This window comes from Nuphar pumila, chromosome 2 (genome assembly GCF_984573655.1).
Source record: "Nuphar pumila chromosome 2, dmNupPumi1.hap1.1, whole genome shotgun sequence".
NCBI lineage: Eukaryota > Viridiplantae > Streptophyta > Magnoliopsida > Nymphaeales > Nymphaeaceae > Nuphar > Nuphar pumila.
Genome location: NC_143250.1, coordinates 15,508,964 through 15,527,027, shown reverse-complemented (window position 1 = coordinate 15,527,027; position 18,064 = coordinate 15,508,964). Strand labels below are relative to the sequence as shown.

General features: G+C 41.5%; 1 protein-coding gene across 1 annotated transcript in view; it reads left to right on the top strand.

The window, feature by feature from the left end:
• Positions 1 to 18,064, top strand: part of LOC149844859 (primase-helicase Twinkle, chloroplastic/mitochondrial-like) — a 65,291-nt gene that overhangs the window by 26,166 nt on the left and 21,061 nt on the right. Inside the window, exons 7-9 of the mRNA XM_089995330.1 lie at positions 22 to 102; positions 228 to 293; positions 374 to 490. Coding sequence (XP_089851456.1) covers positions 22 to 102; positions 228 to 293; positions 374 to 490 — 264 coding nt within the window. The remainder of the gene's footprint in view (positions 1 to 21; positions 103 to 227; positions 294 to 373; positions 491 to 18,064) is intronic.

The following is an 18,064-nucleotide window of genomic DNA, read 5'->3' as shown; positions in this document are numbered from 1 at the left end:
TTATCTGCTTTCTCTTCATAGATTATTATTGCTTTTCCATACAGACGGAATGGGCAGATTGTTAGCTGCAAATACCGTGGTCCTCAAAAAAATTTTTGGCAGGTTCTGCTAACAATTTAAAGTTTTGTATATTTTTACATATATATATATTATAATAAAAGTAAATTTCAAATTCCCTTTGCAATTCACCATTGAATGAAATGTTGATCTATTCTGTTTCTCTACAGGAAAAGTTTTCTGAAAAGATATTGTATGGACTGGAAGATATCAAACTAGCAAAAGATATTATCATAGTAATATTTGATCCGTGGTTTGCACTTGATTATATGTGTGTTTTTTCATGCCCCTTATTGTCTATGAAATTGCCATCTAGGTTGAGGGAGAAATAGATAAGCTTTCAATGGAAGAAGCAGGTTATCCCAATTGTGTGAGTGTTCCTGATGGAGCACCTTCAAAGGTTTCAGAGAAGGAACCGCCTTCTCTAGAAGAGGTTTGATCTAATATTAAATGTTTAAAATTTAGCATCATCTTTACAATGGTTCATTTTTATGTTTTATTCCTTTTGTTTTCATTAGGTCATAGGTATATGTTTAGTTGTGCATTGGAATGTGAAATCCCAACTTCTGCATCTTCTAAGAAGTAAACTTGCTGTTGTTTGTTTGTTATGTTTAGATTAGTTGGTGGTTATGCTTCTTTTAGAGTTTAGGTCAGGGTTACCGGAAGCGCCATAGCATATGGGGAAGCATGGTTCTCCGAAGCGCGTTTCGGAAGCGCGAAACGTGGCACTTCCGAAACGTGCGGGAAAGCGCCAAAGAAAATTGAGAAATGCTCGCTTTCCCTTATTTTTTCATTTTTTTGTGTTTTTTTTATGTTTCTTACTTTTTTCTTTTTTTTCGGTTCCCCCTTGCTTCCTAGGTCGCTTCCTGTTCACTTCATAGGTCGTTTCCTAGGTTGCTTATGAGACGATTCCTGGTTCGCTTCTAAATCGTTCGCGCTTCCCGCTTTCTAAAATTTTGGAAGTTCCTCGCTTCCCACTTCCACTTCCCGAATTGCTTCCTGCTCCTGCTTCCCCGACTAACAACTCTGGTTTAGGCTGCACACAAGAAAGTCACCAAACAATATTCTTTTGGGCCTTCGGTTGGAGGCTGGATATTTTGCTTCCTCTTTCTTGACTCTCAAGTCAGGATGTGCCAAAATGTTATCTTGAATCACAGCATCTTCGTTTGATGTGAATATTGGTTTCTGCCATATTCATGCTCTACTGTAATATCTTGATTTTCAATATTACAAGAACACACCCCCAAGTTATTTGAAGTTGGATACATCTGGGACAGAGTGGGAGCTATCATGTCAAACAGAATATGGAAGGATAAACCTACTGGATGGTTTCCTTGTACTCATGATTTGTAATTTTGTTGCTTTTATTGTTTTTTTTTACTTATACTAGTAGGTATCTGCCTAACCCTAGTTTGCATATCACAAAAAAGGAAAGAAAAAAAAGTCATTTCAAGTTGGGCTGTCATTGTGTCGAATTAAGGTCATATTGGCACCGATTCTAATCTTCCCATTTATTCCATCATTGGATTCAGATTCTGGTTCGGGTTTTTGTCTAGTCAGATGTGATTTGGTTCAGGTGACCAACCCAATAATAATTGAGCACATCATACTTGAACCTAGCTGATTGGACATGGTCAACTTAGGCATTTTAATCTCTTGGAATTAGGGGTAGGCAACAGGTTGGGCAGCCCAGCAGGCCAAGCTGACCCCGACCACCATTACCCAGGGTTGGGTCAAGTTTTTGGATACTAACCCACTAGCTACCAGGTCGAAACCCAGCCTGTTATATAATGGGTCGAGCACAGGTTGGCCCACCGGGCTATTGGTGCGACCTGGCGGGCTTGAGTTACCTTTATATATATAGGTTATGTTGCATAGTGCGTGAAACTATATGAAGGACTGAAAAACTATGTTGTATTGCATAGCTATAGGGACTAGAATTCTGGATTGTATTTATGATGGTTTGGACCATTGATATTGGCTTAGGCTGACCTTTTAGATTTATTTATTGTTTACAAACATAAAGAAAAACACATTTATAAGGAAAAATCCTGTCTTTAGTGGTAATTAAGTGAATGGTGTGCATGTGTTTGTGATAGATCTGCTGCCTCAGAGTGTGTGCATGCAGTTTTCTTGTAGAAGAAGAATAGTGAAAATAATGAGAGAAGATGGTAGAAAGAATTTGGATCGTGCCTCTCTCTAGGTCACGTCCTCTTTTATATTAACTTATGATAAACAATTACAAAAATGTCTTTTTTACACAAGATAATAATACAACATAATCCTACAATACACAAATAACATAAATGCTCACAGAACATAAGCCAACGACATCTCTAACACATGGGTTTGTTATGACCATCTGCAGTTTGCTTTTAAGATCCCAATGTCTAGCACATGAGACACTTTGTGAATAAATCAGTTACTTTATCATTTCCCTTAATAAGCATGGGCTGAATCTCCTTGCGCTCAACCTTTTCACGGACAAAATGTTGATCCAGTTCAACATGTTTCATCTTGGCATGTTGAACTGGATTTGTAGCAATAGCAACAAAACTCTTGTTATCACAAGAGTAAGAATCTAGTGATGGCCTGACGTGAGGCTGTAGGAAGATGTTGAATCGGTTGAACTTCTGCTATCATTGCTGCCATTGCCTTAGCTTGTGCTAGATCTGGCCACATTGCGTTCCTTCCAACTTAACCAGGATACTAAACGATATCCCCAAAAAACTCCATAACCGGTATCAGAATGCTTGGTCATTGGTTCCCCTGCCCAATCAACATCTGAATATATGAGAATTATAAGTGGTATGCCTGATTGAACTTGATGAATGCTCTTATAAATCAGCCCATCAATGAGCCCTTTTAATGTAGTGCAATATTCGTTTCGCTGCCTCCATGTGACTTTCTTGAAGCATGCATGAACTAGGACACTTGATTGACTACAAAGACTAGATCTGGCCGTGTTAAAGTTAAATATTGTTGTGCTCCAACTAAACTCTTGAAGATATGTGGTTCAACCAATAATTCATCCCCTAGATTATCCTTTGACAACTTAGGATTCATGGTAACGGAAGTAGCTACTGGCTGATAATCGATTATTTCAAAACAACCAAGAAGATCAAGAGCAAGGTTTTATGTATCGTATAGTAACCCGTATCATTCTGTCTCAAAATAAGATACGTATTGTATTGTATTGTATCGTATATCGTAAAAAATCATAAATTAAAAAAAACTTCAAAATTCTAAAAAATAGTAAAAAACAGAAAATAGCAAAAATTCTAAAAAATTACAACACACAACAATGATGAAATGCACAATATGCAACCATAAAATCACATGTGAAGTATTTGTGTCTCTATGATCTACATAACACATCATCAATCATCAAATCTCACAAGAACAATGCAAAATAGTGATATCTTCAATTAAGAACATGCCGCAAGATTCATCAAAAAGCAAAAAAACCAAGTTTATGAATACTTAGCAGTTACAAATTACAATAATAACCAAGTTTTTAAGAAGTATACCATTGATAATCATTATCATCATTATCTTTTTCATATTCATTTTCTTCTACTCTTTCGACATTCAAATCATCTTCAATATACATGGGGTCTTTGTTGTTTACGTCCTGAGCTCTCTCAATGTTTATCCATTGAATGTCCTCTTCATTTTGGACGTCGGCTTTTTCTTGAATCTATTCATTCAATATATCGAAGTTCTCTAAATTCTTTGTGCCTCCTTGATGACAACTTTTGTATTTGGCTAAAAAGATAACATGAAAATTTAAAATTAGTTGAGCTTTGTATGCATAAAAAAAAACATTAAATAACACATGCATATAACAAATAAACTGTATAGTTTTAAAATTACCTTTGCCTCAATCATAAGTTGTAGCAAATGTTAACGAGGTCATTGAGCCTTTTATGCACTAATCTGTTTATTCGCCTTGTATGAATCTGCTCAAAGACACTCCAATTTTTTTTGCATCCACTTGCACTACATGTTTGACTTATGATGCGAATAGCAAAAGCTTAGGTTTGGAACATCACTTTAAAACCTAGTCTACCACATGTCTGAAAAAACAAGAAAATGAGAAATCAATAAGACAATAACTGATACAAATCATACAAAATATCAATATGAAATTAAAATTGAAATAGACAAATAAATTATCTAGGCCCATCGTGGTACAATTTTACATTGTTGCAAGTCTCTCCATATCATACAATGCATTGTCGTAAATTTTTATTTCCTTATGAATTTGATATTGAATGCCATAATCAGGGTTCAGCCTTTCAATGCAATCCAAGAGACCTTTATTGACTTTCTTGTCCATTTTAAATGTATGAGAGTATCTAAATGCAGGATTTAAATAACACGTTGCAGCATGAAGAGGTTGATGAAGTTGCCCAGGCCATATATGGTTAATGATGTTCCATATAGACAAATACAAATTTTTTTCTATTTAAATTATCTCTAATGATCTCTTTTGCCTTATCCATGGCCTCATGGAGATAACCCATAGCTGGTCTGTCTTCGTTGTCAACCAATCAAAGCACCTTCACCAGAGGTATAGTGATTCTCAACATCACGTATGAACCCTAGAATTCACTTCTAAATACAATATCTACAATTTCTCTTGTTTTTTTTTTTGGAATGGGGATATGCATTCCACTCATCTGAAGAAAACATCTTTTTAAGTGCACTTCTATTCTTTACAAGACTCTGCACAGTCAAAAAATTCGTAGCAAATCTAGTAACAACACTGCGAATCAACTTAGTACCATTAATATACTTCTTCATTAAGTTCAAAACCCATGCATGATTATAAATACATCTTGTAATTTTTTTGCATCATTCAACTGTATGTCGTATCTCATCTATGGTGGCGATGTTCTTAAGCATGAGTAGAGGTGGGCAATCAGCCCGACAACTCGATGGTCCAAGTTGACCTGGCCCGCCATAGGCCAGGTTTGGGCCATGATGATAGGCTCGAGCCCGTTATATATGTGGGCCCGATGGGCTTGAGTTATTTATTAATTTTTTAATAATATAAAATTTATAAAAATTAACTATTATATAGTAACTTGGATAATTACCTAATTAGTTGCATGGGAACTTGCTATTAGCTATTTATCTAATTAGTTGCATAGGAACTGGCTGTTCTCTCATTAGCCCATAATTTGAGTCAAGCATTTATGCATTTTAGGATTGGGCCAGGCCAGACCCGACCTGCTGAAAAAGTCTATTTGTCTATGTATTCTTTACTTGTATTTGTTATTTTGTATTCTAGGTCTGGATAATATATCTGACCTGACCCATACTGTAAACGAAGGATATATATACATGTTTTAGGTCACGATTTCATTATTTTGGAAATTGTGACAGCCACAATTCCTTTTTCTTTCATCTTTCTTTCACGTGTGACAGATCATAGTGAAATCTAACATGGTATCAGAGTAGAGATCCATCTAGGGCTTTAAAGCTGCTTCCAGAAGGTCTGACCTCAGAGATCAACCTGCATCCAATCAAGAGGTTTTCTTCTTCCACACTTTTCTTCCATCTTCTTCTTTCTTTCATTTACTCATTCTCTACTATTTTTCGTGCCTGAATATTCAGATTTGACATGAATCTGCGTTAGACTTGAAAGACTTCGGTTCTTCTTTCTATTTTCGTCTCACGATTTATATTGAATATTCAGATCTGATCGTGTACATGCGTCAGATCTGAAATATTCAATCCTTGCGTCAGATCCCAAATTTTCTTGATTGTGCATATTCTCCGTCTCACACTTCCTCATTCTATCATATCTGAAATACTCAGATCTGATCATGAATATTCTTGGTCTCGCAATTCTTATTTCTGCCAAACCTTGTCTGAAACCATCGAATATGATCATCCATCATTATCAGATCTGGAATACCATATTTCTTGATTGTTGAATCACGAAAATCGTTGTGCCTACAAATCGCTCTGCCAATAAATCGTTGTGCCTACAAATCGCTGTACCTACAAATCGTTATGCCTACAAATCGTTGTGCCTACAAATCGCTGTGTCTACAAATCGTTGTGTCCACAAATCGTTGTGCCTATAAATCATTGTGCCTGTAAATCATTATGTTTGTAAATCGTTGTGCATGAAATACACCTGTTGTCAAATTTCATATTCACGAAACCCCTTGTTCTTGAACCAACATAGTTCCCATCTGCGATTTATTAAAGTCTGTTCAGCGTGAGTTGTTCTGCTCTCTTTTCCTGCATTTATCACAACAAAAAAAAGGCAGGGGCGACCAACAAGTTTCTCAAGCAGTGGATTGTGCATCTCGTGAACACCTTGTTAACTTTAAGCTATGGACTCCTCTCATTCTTCCCAGTCTGGTCTCTCTTCGAGTTTTCTCAATCAGCTTGTTTATGAAAAGTTGACCACCTCAAACTTCTTGATTTGAAAAAGACAGATCATTCCTTTATTAAGGAGTCAAGGTCTCTTAGTTCATATGGATGAAACCACTCCGGCTCCACTGGAATTTGTTGTGCGAGAAGAGAATGATGATAAAGGGGCAATCTCAATTGTGTATGTAAGAAATGCAGAATATCTCAACTGGAAAAAGAAAGATCAGTCAGTGGTCGTGTACATCACCTCTATACTCTCTCAAGAGGTACTTATTGCAATTCCTGACAATTGCACAACCATGCAACTTTGGGAGAGACTAGTTCAGACATATTCACAAGTTTCTCAGGCAAGAATGGTTTTTTTCAAGAGAGAATTTCAGCTACTGAGAAAAGACTCCATGACTATCATGGAGTATTTAAACAAGATGAAGACTATCACAGATCAACCTGCGGTTATAGGATGTGTAGTGAGTGACAGTGATATGGTGCAACAAACCTTGAGTGGATTGGGATCATAATATAACATGATTGTTACCTCATTACTGTGTTTGTCTGCTCTTCCCACCTTTGATGAGCTTCGGGCTAAATTAATTCAGTATGAAATGACTCTGAAAGGCTTTTCTGAGGATAATCACACTCATACAAATACCCAATGACTTATGGTCGAGGACGAGGACGAGGACGAGGAGAACAAGGGCAAAATGGACACGAGGGACGTGGATTACTTCCCACTCCCACCGTTACTCAAGGATCAAGACCCATTCCCACATACTTCTTTTGCAACAAAAGGGGGCATATCAAGGCTAATTGTTGGCATAATCCTGAAAATAAAGAAAAGTCTCATCAGGCAACATCTAAAAGGAAGTCCAGCAGCACCAAAGACAGTGGGGAGATTAAGGAATTGTTAATATCTGCCTTGTCGGGATTGAATCTAAAGCAGAATGAACAAGGAACTTGGTTCGTTGACTCTAGGGCAACAACTCACATGACCGATGATGCAGGAAAACTTTTCAAACTTATTCCTTATTTTGGAAAAAGTAAGATTGTCACTGGAGATGGATCTTACCACCCTGTTACTCACATTGAAAAATCTATCTTCCCCATGTCACATTCTACTCTTGAACTCTCCAATGTCCTTCATTCTCTCAATATCAAGAAAAATATTGTCTTTGTTTCTAAACTTGTTGATGATAATCATGCTTCAGTTGAATTTACTCCATTCTCTGTGCTGATAAAGGACCTTCACACGAGGGAAACATTCGCTGAAGGAAAGTGACAAGGCAATATGTATGTCTTTCAAGAGGATCCATTAGAGTTATGTCTTTCTGAAAATGTTCTTAGTATTTCTGAATGTAATAAGCCTTCTCTATGGCACAGTCATTTAGGGCATTGTGGGAGTCATTTTATTGAGAAACTTGTTTCTAATAATCTCATTCCAAAAGAAAGTCTCAATGTGGAAGAGAGAAATCAAAAGTGTTCAAGTTGTCTTTTATGTAAGAGTCATGTACTACCTTTTCGTTCCATTAATAAGAGAGCTTCAAAGCCTTTTCTGATAATATGTTCTGATGTATGGGGGCCTGCTCCAGTCATTTCTGGATCTGGAAGCAAGTACTATCTAATTTTTGTTGACAATTACTCTCGATATACCTGGATATACTTCATGAAAAATAAGTATGAAGCTTTCCTTTTGTTTCAGAACTTCCTGTCCTTAGTAAAAAATCAATTCTCTGAGTCCATTCAATTTTTCCAATATGATGGAGGAGGGGAGTTCATATCCAGTGACTTCATTTCCTTTCTTCAAAATAATGGGATAGGAAGAAGAGTGTCGTGCCCACACATGCCACAACAGAATGGGATTGTTGAGCGCAAACATAGGCATATTGTTGAAAGTGCGATGAGTATCCTTCATGACAGTCATTTTCCTATTAATTTGTAGACAAAAGCTTTTCATTCTGCTGTACATGTGATAAATAGACTGGCCATGGTTGTCTTAGAAAACAAGTCTCCTTATCATTGCCTTTTTGGAATTCATCCTAATTGATACAGGGAGGAATGTGATATGCTCACGATAATGGATACCCACGCTGTCGTTCCTCAGTGCAACAACAGAAATGAATCACCCATGCACAGGCTTGACATTGTCATGGATCTGTCTGGTGCCCGATCAGTTGTGTGATGGCAAGAGAAGCAAAAGGAGTGCATCGTAAGGGATCAGATCAATGGATCTGATCAACGTCTTTTATTCAAAGGACCAATAAACTATTACAATGTTCAAAAGGCAAACATGCTAACAACTATTGGCTGAATGTAAAGAACTAAATGCAAACAACGTGAAAGAAACCTACGGTTGCAGTGAAACCAACAGAAAAGGACAAAACCAGGAGAAGAAAAGCAACAGTAGAAGAAAAGGCGTGCAACTAAAGAAAAGTAACAGAGCCGCTGCAAGGGTTTAATTTCTCTCTATCCTGCGCACGCAACCCTAGAGGGGTTTTTAAAGACCTACTGGATCCGGGTCTCGGGTCCAGTCCCGGACCCGAGACAACATCCATTTGTTGCTGGATCTGGGCCATCTGGAGTGGGTGCGTCGGGGTGTCACTTCCCCATGCCTCGGTACCGTGATATAGATCGGATCCACCACTTGGATCCTATCATCATTCCTCATGTGCAGACCCTGTCCCTTGCCGGGGTCATTTGGTGTAAACTGGACCCAGTTCTGCTCTGCATCATTCTCCCCTGGTTGGGAAAAAGTCGGCTCTGACGACTTGTTGTCTCCACAGTAAGCAATTAGATCAGACATAGTAGATATAGGAGAATGGTGCCAATCTTCGGGCCGCTCAAGGAGGTAAGACCGGTCATGTAGGCCCGTGAGCCAGGGAAACCCGGTCTCCTTGGTGGGAAGAACTTTCTTATGACCCTTAAAAGACAAATGTGTACGTGTTCCTGCGGCCATCATGAATGGTCTTACAGTCAAACTACCAGGGGCGTCCCAACAGGATGTGACACACTCATAGGGGCCACATCACACCATACTTCATCGTGGTAATGCTCCCCCATGGAGAATCGAATTAGGCAACGCAGGGTGATGGGTACCTCGTTCCCTTTCTTGAACCATGCCATTTTATAGGGTTAGGACAATTTTTCCGTTTTTAAGTTCAAGGTGGACGCGATAGTCATATTCTTACATGCTCCGGTATCAATGATAACATCACATGCACGCCCCTCACAGTTGTACCGGGTTCTAAAAATATTATTCCGCAACCATTTTGTCGGGGTCGACTCTGGAGATGTGGTCAAAACATGACAGATGGTTAATAAATTTTCAAGGCTGCCATCGAACTCTAGGACTTTCATCTGCTCATTTCCCTCAACAGGCGACGCACCCTCGTTATCACTATCGAACACGGACTCAACAATGCCCTCTGCTATATGAGTGTTCTTACTTATGGTGGGACACTTGGACGCAATATGACCTAACTCTTGACACCTAAAACATCGAACGGTGGACTCACTGGGCTTACCTTTGGATCTGGTATGGTATGCGGGTCCAAACTGATCGGGTTTGCTAGGGTCGACTCCAGGGATGGACTTTGAGTCTTCTTTCCTGGGGGAGCTCGCTCCTCTGGTTGGGAAACTCGACTTGGGTTGACTGTACTGATCACTACGGGATGTCCTATGTTCCTGCCTCCTTTTTAGTTCCTCCTTCACATTCATGGCATAACTACTTGCCTGATTCAATGACTCGACTGTGATACAACTGAAGTCGTCAGAAATATCAGGATGGAGACCAAAAATATACCTCGTGATTTGCACTCGTAGAGAAAGACGATGAAATTCAACAGTGTAATCCGCAATAGTATTGGTGCCTTGATATAGGGTCAGGTACTCCTTGTAGGCTCTCTCGGCGTGATCTGACGACGCAAACTTAGACTGCATCAACCACTGCATCTCTTCCTAAGTCTGTACGCGCTCTAATTCCTGCCGCTCCCTCGACCTCTGCAGTGTCTGTGCTAGGCCTCTCAATCGGGTAGAGGCTAGGCACACACAACGGTAGTCGAAGAAGAACTGGACGACATATGACCAATCGAAGAACTGCTTCGCATCAAACCGACCTACGAACTCTGGAAGCTCTAACTTCACCCCATACGTGAAGGGGCGCTCTGGTGCTCTCTGCTGCCGGGCCTACACCATTTCTGCAGGGTGCTCGTTCCAAAAGGTGTCATCATCCCACACTGCTTCATCTCCGTGGTCCTGTTCACCTGGCTGTTGGGGTTGACGAATTTCGACGACCTGTTGTCGGCGCTCTGGTTGTGCCGGTCCCTGCTGAATCTGCCTCGGTTTGGCTGACTTGTGGGCGGGAGCCATCTATGGCCGGTGTTGTGGCACCGATATGACAGGAGGTCCAAAGTAAGGAGGATGGGGCTGCCGGGTCTCGGGCTCTAGGTGGGTAGGAACGGGATAGTACAGGTCTGGGTTATGGTTTGTATTAGGGTAGGGGCAGTGGATTGGGTTTGGTACGAGGTTCTGGATCTGGGTTGGGTTAAAGGCTTGGGCCTGGTAAGGGTACTGGGTTTGGGTAGTGTAGTACTTGGATGAATTACCCGATTGGATCTGGATTGGGTCAAGTCCTAAACTGCTCGTCAAACCCAGATTTGGATAGGTTGGATTGAGGATTGAGGATCGAGGATCGAGTTGTAGGGATAAAAGGCTTGGTCTGAACTCGATGCACGATCCATATGATTATGGGTTTGGGTTTGACCCGGCTCAAATTCAAACTGGAGCGCGGTTCGGGTCTGATATGGGTTTGGGTCGGTACGAGATCTATTTTCTGGGTCAAAACTAACTGGTTGGGTCTGGTTTGGGGCGAACCGCTAACCAAACCCAATTGGGTAATTCGGGTGATGGGGTTCGGGGCTTGGACCCATTCCCTGGAACCCGAAAAATGGTTCCCGAAAACTGGGTCTGGGCCCTGCTGAAATGAACTCAGGTCGGACCCTCTCAGATTCAACCCAATGTAGTGGGACCCACCTGCTCCCTCTCACGGAGGTGCTGCCACAGGCCATCCACGCACGGACTCAGGAAGAAAAGGGGGGCCCTTCCCGGGTCGAGCCGACAAGGTTGGGTCCTGCAGTCCCGACCCGTCTTGTGGCGGGGCCCCCGCGACGCGGGGCCATGAGCCCACCTGGTCGGCAGGACCCAACGTGACGTTGGGGCCCTGCTGGAAAGGTCTGGCTGGCGACGGAGTTCCAGTGGCCTGAGTCCACGAACCCTGGCCTGCGACTGGACCTAGCGTGACGCTGGGGCCCAGCAGGCTCGGGTCGACCCGCGACGCCGGGGCAGATGGGTGTCGGCTACCCAGATTCATTAGAGGTGGATCGACTGTGCGAACCACAACCGGTTCAGGGTGTTGAGGAGGTACCGAGGTCGCGGTGATGGCACGGACAAGCTGACAAATCTGTTGGTCTGGGTCGATTGCCGCAGCTTCAATGAGGACGACAACTTCGTCGACCACTCTCGAACCCCTTTGACGTGGGGTTGCCGTGTGGGGCTCCATCCGTGACTCGATGATCATGATCCGAGTTTCAATCCCATCGAGTCGTTTCGACATGCTGACCACGTCTCGGCTGACACGCATCAGATTTTTGTCCATTCGGGTCATCATCTTCATCATACGCGACATTTGATCGTCGCTGCCGGTGTCCTTTTGCTCCTTTCCCTTCGCCGGATCGTTCCTCATGTTTGGTGGCATGCTCCCGGCGACGGAGGATGCCCGGTACTCTGATACCATTTGATGCAGGGAGGAATACAATATGCTCACGATAATGGATACCCACACTGTCGTTCCTCAGTGCAACAACAGAAATGAATCACCCACGCACAGGCTTGACGTTGTCGTGGATCTCTCTGGTGCCCGATCAGTTGTGCGATGGCAAGAGAAGCAAAAGGAGTGCACCGTAAGGGATCATATCAATGGATATGATCAACATCTTTTATTCAAAGGACCAATAAACTATTACAATGTTCAAAAGGCAAACAGGCTAACTACTAAGTCACACAGACTCAGCTAGGGAGGTGCCGCACCCAAGTCGATACGCCTCGACACGGGTGCGGCTTCAGACTCGATCAACGCCGAGTCAGACACGGTCAACGAGTCGATGCCAAGTCCGTCCACATTTTGGACTCGGTCAACTTTGACCGAGTCCAAAAATGTCTATTTATCCCTAAAAATTGATTTTTTTTATATTTTTTATTAAAAAAGATATAAAAAGTCACAGTGCCCAGTGCTGTGCACAGTGGACTGTGCTGCAGTCACAGACTATGACTGTGACCGTGCACAGTCACAGACTGTGTTGTGTCTGTGCACAGTCACAGACTGTGTTGTGTCTGTGCACTTTTTAAAAAAATAATAATAATAACTGTGACAGTCACAGTCAGATACTGTGTTGTGTCTGTGCACTTTTTAAAAAAATAATAATAATAACTGTGACTGTGCACAATCACAGACTTTGTTGTGTCTGTGCACTTTTTTAAATGTATATATATATATATATATAGCCGAGTCCCCGTGTCCAAAAATTTTAAAATTGCACCGCACTCGTGTCGCACCCGCACCCATGTGACATAGGCTAACAACTATTGGCTGAATGTAAAGAACTAAATGCAAACAACGTGAAAGAAACCTACGGCTGCAGTGAAACCAACAGAAAAGGACAAAACTAGGAGAAGAAAAGCAACAGTAGAAGAAAAGGTGCGCAGCTAAAGAAAAGTAACAGAGCTGCTGCAAGGGTTTAATTTCTCTCTATCCTGCGCACGCAACCCTAGAGGGGTTTTTAAAGACCTCTACTGGATTCGGGTCTCGGGTCCGGTCTCGGACCCGAGACAACATCCATTTGCTGCTGGATCTGGGTCATCTGGAGTGGGTGCGCCGGGGTGTCACTTCCCCATGCCTCGGTACCGTGACATAGATCGGATCCACCACCTGGATCCTATCATCATTCCGCATGTGCAGACCCGGTTCCTTGCCGGGGTCATTTGGTGTAAACTGGACCCAGTTCTCCTCTGCATCATTCTCCTCTGGTTGGGAAAAAGTCGGCTCTGATGACTTGTTGTCTCCACAATAAGCAATTAGATCAGACATAGTAGATATAGGAGAATGGTGCCAATCTTCGGGCCGCTCAAGGAGGTAAGACCGGTCATGTAGGCCCGTGAGCCAGGGAAACTCGGTCTCCTTGGTGGGAAGAAGAACTTTCTTATGACCCTTAAAGACAAATGTGTACGTGTTCCTGCGGCCATCATGAATGGTCTTACGGGCAAACTACCAGGGGCGTCCCAATAGGATGTGACACACACTCATAGGGGCCACATCACACCATACTTCATCGTGGTAATGCTCCTCCATGGAGAATCGAATTAGGCAATGCAGGGTGATGGGTACCTCGTTCCCTTTCTTGAACCATGTCATTTTATAGGGTTAGGACAATTTTTCCGTTTTTAAGTTCAAGGTGGACGCAATAGTCATATTCTCACATGCTCCGATAACATCACATGCGCGCCCCTCACAGTTGCACCGGTTCTAAAAATATTATTCCGCAACCAGAAGAATGTAGTGGGATCTTGATGGGTCTATAAAATAAAATACAAAGCAAATGATAGCATAGAATGTTTTAAAGTGAGACTTGTGGCAAAGGGTTACATGCAAGAACAAGGGTTGGCTTTCGATGAAGCATTCCATCCTGTTGTCCGGATGAGAACTATTAGAGTTGTTCAATTGCTTGCCACTACATATGGTTGGGAATTAACTCAAATGAATGTTAAAAATGCTTCCTACGTGGAGAGATTCAAGAAGTTTATATAGAACATCCACCAGGCTATCTGGAGGGAGATTCTCATTTCACTGTTCTACGATTGAAAGAGGCGATTTTTGGGCTTAAGCAAGCATCCCATGCGTGGATTAAAACCGTTAGTAAGTCTTTTGGCACTCTTGGCTTTATTCATAGTCAATGTGATTATTCTCTTTTTCTTCACTTTAGTGATGGTTATATTACTATTTTATTGGTGTATGTTGATATTATCTTCACAGGAAATGACATATATAGAATCCGGCAACTTATAAGTATGCTTAATTCCAAAAAATTTCATATAGAAGGATTTGGGTGCTCTCAGAGATTTTTGAGGAGTAGAAGTTGATAGAACATCGGGTCTATGACATTGACGCAACACAAGTATGTTCTTGATCTTCTTGGTCATTTTGGAATGATCGATTACAAACTAGTTGCCACTATTATAGCCGTGATTTCCAAGCTGTCAGGGGATTATCCGAAAGATGAGTTGGCTGAACCGCATATTTTTAGAAGTACGGTTGGGGCATTGCAATATTTAACTTTTACCAGATTAGATTTAGTCTTTGCTGTCAATTAGGTTTCCCAGTTCATGCACGCTCCAAGGAAAAGTCACATGTAGGCGGTGAAGCAAATACTATAATACATTAAAGGCACTATCACTAATGGGCTATTTTATAAGTGCAATGTTCACCAAATTCATTCGGGCATATCACTTATAGTCCTTTTCTTTTCTTTTCTTCTTTTTTTGTTTTTTAAGAGACGATCCATGAAAAGAGGGCCTATCTATACAAGAGTACAAAAGGATGATTTAATATGGATGATGTTAATGAAAAGGAAAAGTATGAGAGGAAAGAAGAGAGCGAGAGGAAATAAAGAAAGAGAAAGAAATTAAAGAAAGATGGAAGGAAAATGATCTTTGGAAGAATAGATCAACAACCTTATCTTAGATGTGGACTTACCCATACCTAGGCTCTAATACATGGCAAATCTAAGGGTGGCAATCGGGTCGGGTTGGCGGGTCGTGTTGGCAGGTTGGCGGGTTAGCATACCTCAACACGAACCCGACCCGTTTATTAAACAGGTCGGCTGTGGCAAACACGAACCCGACCCATTTATTAAATGGGTAACCCGACAGGACACGGTTAACCCGTTTAATAAACGGGTCGGGTAAGCGGGTTGGCGGGTTGGGTTTGTGTTAGCGGGCGGGTTGGGTTCGGGTAAACGGGTTGACCTGCCCGCCTAACCCGTTTATTAAACGGGTCAGCCGGGTTAGCGGGTTGGCATACCCCTAACACGAACCCGACTCGTTTAATAAACGGGTTAGGCTGGTCGACCCGTTTACGACACGAACCCGTTTAAGCCAAACCCGAACCCGCCTAAGAAGTGGGTTGGCTGGTCGTGTCAGATTTTGCCACCCCTAGGCAAATCTGCTACCTTGAAGTCTGCCTTCAGTTTTCTTGTAGGAGAAGATAGAAGAGAGAAAATAATAAGAGATGGGATTAAGAATTTGGATTGTGCTCCTCTCTCTAGGTCACGCCCCCTTTTATATTAACTTATGATGAACAATTACAAAAAATGCCCCTTTTACACAAGATAATAATACAGCATTACCCTACAATCACAAATGATATAAATGCCCATAGAAATAAGTCAATGACATCTTTAATAGTTTGAAACTATATCACATAGGTGCGGGTGCGGATGCGGCAATGCGACACATTAAAAAAACTTGGGTGCGGCGATGCCGGGAGGGTGTATATATATATATATATATATATAATTTTAACAGTTTTAAGTTTAACACTGTGGTATGTGTGTGTGTGTGTGTGTATATATATATATATATATATATATATATATAGAGAGAGAGAGAGAGAGAGAGAGAGAAACTTGGACTTGGTTCGAGTTAACTGAGTCTACTTTTAGACAGAAATGAACCTCAATGTGGTTGACTTCACCTGACACAAAGGAAGCCGTGTCCAAGTGTGCAACACAGGTGCGGTGCGCTGTTAGAAGAGTCCTTGTTACATAGGTTTGAAATGACTAAATGCCCAAGCTGTGTGATCCATTGGTCCATGGGCCAATGGTCAGGCCATGAATTGCCTTTCAAACCCGAGTCCATTAAGAATCAGGCCAGAACATGGCCCATTAATAAATGGTCGGTCAGTTCTAGGCTGGGATACAGTCAAAGCCCGATGGGCCATGCAGAAATAGGCCCGAGCTCGGGCTCGACGAGCCCAATGTGCACCCTTGGAATTGTTGTCCACAATTTTGTGCATGTCCCAGTTGCCTAGATTTGTGACATTCCATTAACAATAAAGTGCATGTGTGAGATCTCTCGTGTCCATGTGTATGATATTAACACTGTCCAAAAACTAGAGCAGGGAGCAATGCCTGTTGAAGTTCCCTTGTTGATAAAGGGAGCTTGGAATCATTTTATTTTTGTTCTATTTTTGGCATTTCTTGGTGCTGGTTATGCAGGATATCACCAATCCTGCCATCTCTGCTAGATGATGCAGTTCATGTGAAAATATATCCATATTGGCATCATAGAGATTTTGGAATTGAAGGGTTGATTAAACTCTAACATACGTTATCTTTTAGAGTATCACTCTCTAATGCACACTTAGTCTGTTTTTTTCTAAGATGTCACATGGAATGGTGCCAAAAAGTGGTGAAGAGAGGAACCAAATGTAATGAAACAAGGTACAATGGAACAATAGTGAAACAAACACAATGCCAACAAAGGGCTTTAATAAACTCACTTAAGGTTGGTCACTAATGGACCAAATACAATCTTAAAAGAGAGAAAAATATCAAACAGCACAAGAGGCATACAAGCCTATAAAATGGGAAAAAAACTCTAGAGAAAACCCTCAAATGCTTCTAAAAGCATTGAGGAATAACAAGGGAGGGAGGCTCTATTTATAGAGCCTCACTCCAGCACATGGGAGACAGTCCAACTCTTTGAACTGCCTTCCACAAATCATTATTATAGGCTTGTATGCCTATTGTGCTGTTTGATATACGTTGGACTGCCTCCCAACAGTCATATAACATTTATGACTGTTGTGCCTAACAGTCATAACATGGTTGTTGGGTAGTTTATATATTACAATGCTAAATTACATTTCAGTCCCTAGTGGACTGTACTATATGATAAAAGACAAAAATACCCTTATCAGGTATTTGAATACAATTTTATTTTTAATACTCCTCAAACTTATGGGGAAATCACCGAAAGTTTGCTAAGAAGATAAAAAAAATTGAGGCAGTGGAAGAGCTTTGGTGAAGAAGTCTGCAATTTGAAATTCGGACTGGACATATGACAATGTAATAGTCCCCTTCAAATATTTTTCGCGAACATAGTGACAATCCATTTCAATGTGTTTTGTTCGCTCGTGAAATATGTGATTGTTGGCTATATGGATGACACTTTTATTATCACAGTCTATGTCACATGGGTGCGGGTGCGGGTGCGGGGATTCGACACTTCCAAAAAACCCGAGTGCGGGGGTGCGGCAAGGGCAAAAATGTAAATATATATATATATATATATATATATATATACATATCATGTATAGTGTATATGTATGAATGTATGGTAACTGTTAAGGTCCATGTGTAATGCCCGTAAAAAAAAGTGTCAGACTCGTGTCAGACACGTGTCGGGGGTTTGGTCTGCTGTGTCGGGCCCGGATCCGGGTCCGAACCGGACCCGAGCCTAACCCGGACCCGGGTTCTCGAAGCCTCGAGAACCTGCGTCTTTTAAA